Raw genomic sequence first — 7,996 nt, forward strand, 5'->3', positions numbered from 1 at the left:
CGGTTCCCAGAGCGCTGCGCAACGACCTGGGATCCAACATCCATGTTCTCAAGACCCTCAATCTGAGGTTCCGCTGCTTCCTCGCCAAAGTCCATGAGCTGGAGAGAAGGAACAAACTTCTGGAGAGCCAGCTGAAGCAAGCCTCCAGTCAGCCGAGGCACACGGGCTTCACCTTCACGCGTGAAGTCGCTGTCCAGACGGACTCTCTGGAATCCAGACTTCCAGGCACCATCTGGAGTTTTACGCATATTTTGAGACACGGAGAGCGCGTGAAGACTGTCCAGGGGCCCGGGGTCACCTGGACCCATCCGGACGGGGTTGGGGTCCAAATCGACACCATCACCCCAGAACTGAGAGCCTTGTATAACGTTCTGGCCAAAGTCAAACGGGAGCGGGATGAGTACAAGAGAAAGTGAGTAGGCTACTGTTTTATCATGCCTTGATTTGTTCTTCATGCAGCTCTGTAGGCCTGAAAATGAGCCTGGTCAACATTTCGGTGCTGGACTGATTCATTGCAGCAGAATACCTTGGCAGGCAAACAGCAAATATTGAAGGGCCCAGTTTTGCATGCAGCACAGCTGGAAACCGTCCATACAGGCCAAATGAACATTTGAGCTTTTGGGAATGTTGGTGTGCTTGCATGGGAAATGCTTCTTCATTAGCATGTTCATTAAGGATATGTATGATGAAATGCAGGGAAGCAGTGATCACTATTATATAGAGTCACCTCTAAATATACCAATTTTTTCTTGTATTGCTCAGCAGCTGAAGTCCTCCTTCAAATTTTGCAGCTGTCTTCAGAAATACGATACGAGAAGCTTTTTATCACAGTTGCCCAATGATTAAGTTATTTGTTTCATTCACTTCATTCACTTGGTACATTATTATTATTATTTTTTTTCCGTTATGACATGATTTTCATGACAATATTGCATATTTTACCCCAAAATCTCATTGCTGTAATACAAACAAAATGATTTATGATTAAAAGTATTTATAAATAATGCTATTATTTGTGGCACTTCTTTTAATTCATGCTGATTTAAATTTAAAAAATATTTTATTTTATGCTGATTTAAATAAAAACGTATTTGTGCAACAGTATTGTTTAAGATAATTGTACAGTAAAAAATACTGTATTACAGTAATGAATATCATAATTGAAATACATGGAACAGTAAAAGTAAAACTTCAGGATGCAATAATATGAATGGGACTGAAAAATTTACAGTAGTGAAAATTTGAGGGTAAAATGTGCTTAATTGTCCTGAAAAACAGTGCTCCATTTAATTTATTTTATTTTATTTAGTTTCCTTTGCAAAATATCATTTTCATGATTTTGGACTAGAATGTGACACAGACATGATGACTGATTTCCAGCCTTATGGATCAGCCTTTCTGAATGAGTTTTCTTAAGGATGTTGAATGGGTTTTATTAATGCATAACTTCTGAATGACTTCAAACACTGAGGCACCAGAGGAGCCGCGTGAATGTGTGTGTGTGTGTGTGTGTGTGTGTGTGATCAAGCTACCCTTTTGCCCAGACATGTGCTGACTCACTAGTAAATACTGTTTCCTTACCCTTCAGAAAAGCCACAACAATGAGCACAAAATGAAGGCGAGGAAAGAGGAAGCAAGCGTGTATATATCACATCCTGGTCATCCTGTGGGTGATTCAGAAGCTCATTTTAACATTGTGGGCCTTTCTTTGTCTGAGATCGCCATCAGTTATGACATCATGACATCACACAGGAACTTCAAATGAGTCTCGGACAAGTTCGGATATGAAATAGGCCAATATCTTTGTTTTCTTTGTTAGAATTTCTTTTGTATGGTCTACAGGAAGTTTACCAACCATAAACGAAGTTACTAAGTCAAACTTAAGAGAGTCTATAGGTATAAAAGTCTAGTATAGGCTATAGTGGAAACTATGGAAGCCTGTTTCCTCCACAGGATAAAAGATTTTTTCTCGCATGCAGTTCATCTCAGTTTACATCTCACAATAATGCATTTATATCTCGCAATTCTTTTTCACACAGTTCTGATTTTACATCTCACAATTCTGACTCCGAATGCTAAGTTTATGTCTCACAGTTCAGTTTTTTTTTTGTTTGTTTGTTTGTTTTTGCCACAGAATAAAAAAAAAACAAGTAAAAGGTAATTGCAACTTTATTCTCACAATTCTAACTTTTTCTCGCAATTGCAAATTTATAATTCAGATTTTTTTCTTAGAATTGTGAGTTTATATCTCACAAATCTAAGTTCATATCTCACAATTCTATCTTGGAATTCTGAGTTTATATTTTGCAATTCTGAGTTTTTTCTCAGAAAAAGTTAGAATTGTGAGAGAAAATACTAAGTAGTATTAAACCTTGATGCATAAAATCCTGTACGATTTGTTTATAAATTCTGAAAAGGTGTGCAATTATGTTTCTAAGCAATTGCAATTGGCAGACTAAAAAGCCCATAAATAGTTGTTTACACCCTAAATTCATACTAAAATGTATCCCGATACTCATGTGAACTGTCAAATAATGGCAATAAACTCGAAACATAAATGTAATTGTTAATGCTGTCGGATTGCATGTCCATTATAGCTAATAGCTTCAGTGGCTTCGTCTCTATGACACTTAGAGGAATGTTAGTTAATAACACTCAGATTCATTAGTTTGATCATTCCATTCCATGTTAATTATAGTATTGCATCTAAATAATTGTTCCTTCTAAGTGCAAAATTAGGATATATAGCTAACAAGTAGAACACGCTTATTAGCGCATTAATCGATAACTGTGAATGATGATGCATGATGACAGATGACGATGCATGTGTGCTTTCTGACATATAAGCAGTGTGTGTTGATTTCACCGCCCATGTTCACAGGTTGCAGCATTCATATTGTGCATGTACGCTTTTCTTCCTGCTGGAGAAATCTGACCCCCACGCTGGTCTTTAGTGCTGACTACAGTTTTTATTGCATGTGAATCACTGGTGTGCATTACATCACACACATATCATTCGCTCATGCGTTTGGAAATTGCAGCTCCTACATGTCCGTTCGCTTCTATTGGCCCCAACAAATTCTTCACGTTGAAGGCTTAACAAATAATTAATCAGCTTATAATAAAAAGCTTATAATAATTAATCAGCTAATAAATAAAAAGCTATAATGCTCACACATGTAAAAAAAAACAGCTCCCAAGATATCCAAAGTTTGGGATCTTAATATCTGTATGTATCAAGTATATGTGTATTAACTTTAAATCTAAAGGAGTATTTCTTTATATCTAAATGACAATTTTTCTCAGACAGTATTGGTACATGCAGTTATTTTGAATCTTTTTGAAGTTGTAAAACAACTTCCAAAAGATTATTGTAGTACGTTTTACAAGAAAATACTGTTTTGGTCTCTCTACTTCAAACATTCATGTTTAATACTGAGTTTTTGTTTTACATAATTTTAACCTAATTCAATTAATTCATTCATTTTAATAATTTTGAAGGTAAAGATGAAATTCATTCGTTCATTCATTAAATAAAATAAAACCCAGGAAGTTAAAATGTTTTGTTTTATTTTATTTTTTAAATTATGTTTGTAATTTATTATTTTGTAAATTACTTTGTAATTATTTGTGAAACTTACTTGCAATTTCTGAGTGAAAATTGTTTCACCACCAATTTTTTTCAGTGTAATTTGATTAATTAAAGGCATATTATGTAGTTAAATTTGATCATTAAAAAAAATTATAATAATTTTAATAATTTTACAGTTCCAGAGCATCATGTTTGAATACATTGTGGAATTAGTTTCTTTTTATTCTTTTTTTTAATTCTTACTTTAAATAATGATTTTTTAAAAATGATTAAATGGTTTTATTTTTAGTTGACTATAATAACCCTACTAGGTTGAATACTTAGTGTTCGGGCTTTGTTCAAATCTAGCTCAAAGTATGAGCAATATTAGTGCTCATATTTATACTTGTTTGCAAGCACTTTTTGTTTTTGCTGAAACATAAGCAAAAAGCATAAAAAATTAAATTCCATGTGCTTGTTGGATGAAATGGTCACAATCTTGCACCATTAAGAAAAATAAGATGTTAGTGTCTTTGCACTGACAGAGCGGTGCTTGAAAATCCATATGCAACGATTAGTCAAAGCCGCTGAGTTTGTGAAGATCATTGATTTCCTAGAAACTTCAAAAATATTGCTCTTCCGCTGCTCCACCACTAAAACACAGGTTTCTTTATCATCAGTGCTGCAATGAAGAACTCATGGGGCCTGTTAGAAAGTGAACTGACTGTATTACTGCTGTGGTGTTTGTGGCTTTAACTAGTGCATCTACAGCCGCCTCGCTTCTGAACAGCCAACAGCCTGCTGGAGCGAGAGCACAGATTGATGGGTTTTGTGTGTGTGTGTGTGTGTGTGTGTGATAAACAGCAGTCGGGATACTGGTACATGTGTGTATGTGTTGATTTATTGCAGTCTGGTGCAATGTTCTGTCACGACTTCTTTAGGAAAACATTAATTAACCTCTTTCTTAAGAGAGATATTAAGTATGCTGACATGTTGCTCTTACTGTCTCTGCAGTATACAGTATGTACAGTCTTAAGCATGAAATCCCTGATAACCTATACTGCATTTGCTGAAATGTGCGGTATAGATCCACTATCCCACAATGCAATGTGTTCGACTTGGCGTACTGGAATGAACTGGAAATGATTACAATTTTACTGTTATTTATTTATTTATTTTATTGACCTGCCATTTTTACACAAAATTTAATTTAAAAATGCTGTAAAATCATATGTTTTTTTATTTTTAATTTTTTATCATGATAACTGGGTATATGCACTACCATTCAAAAGTTTGTGGTTAGACTCAGAATGTTTTTTTTTTATATATATATTAATACTTTTATTCAGCAAGGACTGATTAAATTGATCAAAAGTGCCATTAAAGACATTTATAATGTTATACAAAAGATTTCTATTTCAAATGCTGTTCTTTTGAACTTTCTATTCATCAAAGAATCCTGAAAACAATATATCACTGTTTTCCACAAATATATGAAGCAGCACAACTGTTTTCAACATTAATAATAATCAGAAATGTTTCTTGAGCAGCAAATCAGCATATTAGAATGATTTCTGAAGATCATGTGACACTGAAGACTGGAGTAATGATGCTGAAAATTCAGCTTTGATCACAGAAATAAATTACATTTTATAATATATTCACATAAAAAACAGCTATTTTAAATAGTAATAATATTTCACAATATTTCTGTTTTTACTGTATTTGTGATCAAATAAATGCAGCCTTGGTGAGTAGAAGAGACTATACACTATTGGCAGTGATGTTCATCTCATAAAATCCATGCATCGGGGTTTCATAGTGGTACCCAGTGATGCTGTGACCAGCTTCCAAGATCACAAATCACACCCCAATCACCTTAAATAAAAGATGAAATCAAACTGAGATCATCTCAGAGAGGCGACCTCCATCAAACCCAGACCTCCAGAAAACGTTCTCCCGCATGAATAATTGAATGGAGGCTGAATTTAGCTTCAGTGCTGTGGATCGATGCTGGAGCCCTGAGGCTGAGGTTTTGGAGACTTTGCTTCCTCCTCTGGTGTTTGAAAAATTAAAGCTGTCATTAGCAGAAAGCAGCGAGCAGCTCCTCCTGACTGAAAAACACTACACAACCAATCTGCCTGGTAATTACAAATACTAGTGTTTAGTGGATTGAGGAAATAGAGAGATCTGTCTGTCTGTCTGTCTATCTATCGTTCTGTCTATCATTCTATCGTTCTGTCTGTCTGAGCGAGTGTTGTGGAGAGTATCTATGGCAGTATGAGATGTAGTCATGTTTCAGAGATGGTTGGGCAGATTAAAAGAGCATTAATGTTTGACAGACGGCTTCTCATAGTCTTTCAGTCAGTGGTTAGATATCTAGATGTGTGTGTCCTCCTCATGCTGTTGGAATGGGGGTGTGGATGACCTATAGGGTGGGCCGCGCTCTGTTTCACACTCACTGATCTCTGCCAGGCTCACACACATCCATGTCTCACCTGTGATGTGTTGTTTCCTGAGATCTATGGGATGCCTGCGGATTCTCTGTCTGTGTGGGCTAGGGATGGGCTTTCCAAGGAAATTAGTGAATCTGATCCCATGAATGATTGTTTTAGTACTATGTGGAGGCATAATTGTAAGATTGCCACAATGACGTGGACTTCAATCAAGTGTGCATATTATGCTATGGCTTTGAAAGGGTGGTATCTTGCTGTGTAAAATGTTATAAAATGGAAATTTGTTGGAAAGATTTGAAATTAACACTTTCACTCACCAGTCAGTTTGGCTACTAAAAGTTACCGGCCAATTCAAAACTTATAGTAGCATGCATTTATATACAGTATATATATATATATATATATAACCATATTTTATATTTAAAACCATATTTTATGTACATTACCGTTCGAACATTTGAGATCAGTATGATTTAAAAATATATATTTTCCCATGTCTTTTCTTTTCACCAAGGCTGCATTTATTTGATAAAAAATTACAGTAATATTGTGAAATATTATTACAATTTAAAATAACTGTTTTGTATGTCAGTATATTGTAAAATGTAATTTATGTCTGTGATGCGCAGCTGTATTTTCAGTATCATTACTCCAGTCTTCAGTGTCACATGATCTTCAGAAATCATTCTAATATGCTGCTTTGCTGCTGAAGAAACATTTCTGATTATTATCAATGTTGAAAACAGTTTCATATTTATATCTTCATATGACTGTTTGCAGATACCTGTTCCCTCAAAAATGTCAATTTTATTATTATTGCAAACCCTGTTTATAAATATATAATTTATAGTTATATTAATATGCATGAGCTGTAACCATATATATAATATATCATGGTCTACATTAGCTTTTTGCTAAAATGAATCGTTGCTGGTCAAACATCAAAGCAGTTGCGTTTGCATTAGTCGAATAGGGCTTTCCAGACCCTAGACAAAGTCCAGCATCCTGGCACTTTAGTTCAAAGCCTTTTGCTGAATTCTGGGTGATTTAAAGATCTATGTGTGAGCTTTAATGCATTATCGACCTTTTACAACTCCACTTCTATAAAGAGAATTCGTTATTAGCCCTGTTACTCTTGCATTGATGACCGTTTTTTGGCACAATTGAGAAACTGTGGGTCAACTAAAGGATAACGTCGCCTTGTATTTTGGGTGTTGCTAAAGCTAACAAAACAAACCCTTTACACCTATGTTATATCACAATGAGTCCTAACAAGCCTTGTAACTTTTGGAACAAAGCCCTTTAAATGTTTTTCTGCCTATGATGAGGAGTGGTTTTGCAATGAATAATAGCGCTCCGAGCGTTGGCAATGCAAGTTATCACACAGGAGTGACTTGTATGTAACTGTTCTTGGCTACACTAACAAACTATTAGCTCAATTAAGTGTTCTTTCTGGAGAAAGTTTGATAGGACTTAACATGCAAAGTATTTTGTGGCCACACCTTGCTTATGTTGAAGCCGTTGAGGTGTATTATGGATGGGAAACGTGACAGAGAAGGAGTTGCTGGTCAGGCGGCCGTATGAGACAATGAGTTTGTTTAGCGGGAGATCCCGACACATTCCTGAACACGCTGGGTGTGGTGAATGAGTTTGAGACAATGAGTTTGTTTAGCGGGAGATCCCGACACATTCCTGAACACGCTGGGTGTGGTGAGGCCCCCGGGGGCCCGACGGGAGGTTGGATCAGCCGTGACGATCTGTCATCCGGATCGAGCCGTAGACCATCACCTTTTGAACATCTGGAAGACAATCAGTGGTTCTCAAATGGTTGTATGTTACAGATTTGACTCTGGTGGTGGTAACAAAATAAACTAAAATATCCTTAAAATAATATATATATATATATACAGTGGGGAAAAAAAAGTATTTAGTCAGCCACCAATTGTGCAAGTTCTCCCACTTAAAAAGA

General features: G+C 35.8%; 1 protein-coding gene across 5 annotated transcripts in view; it reads left to right on the forward strand.

Moving 5' to 3' along the window:
* Positions 1 to 7,996, forward strand: part of iffo2b (intermediate filament family orphan 2b) — a 39,875-nt gene that overhangs the window by 6,466 nt on the left and 25,413 nt on the right. For 3 of the 5 annotated variants that reach the window (XM_016240815.1, XM_016240817.1, XM_016240819.1), the window contains exon 2: positions 45 to 412. In XM_016240815.1, coding sequence (XP_016096301.1) covers positions 45 to 412 — 368 coding nt within the window. Of the gene's footprint in view, positions 413 to 7,996 lie in introns of all 5 variants that reach the window. The other 2 variants (XM_016240816.1, XM_016240818.1) reach the window with 1 other exon arrangement.

This window comes from Sinocyclocheilus grahami, unplaced genomic scaffold, assembly GCF_001515645.1.
Source record: "Sinocyclocheilus grahami isolate Dianchi unplaced genomic scaffold, SAMN03320097.WGS_v1.1 scaffold601.1, whole genome shotgun sequence".
Lineage (NCBI taxonomy): Eukaryota > Metazoa > Chordata > Actinopteri > Cypriniformes > Cyprinidae > Sinocyclocheilus > Sinocyclocheilus grahami.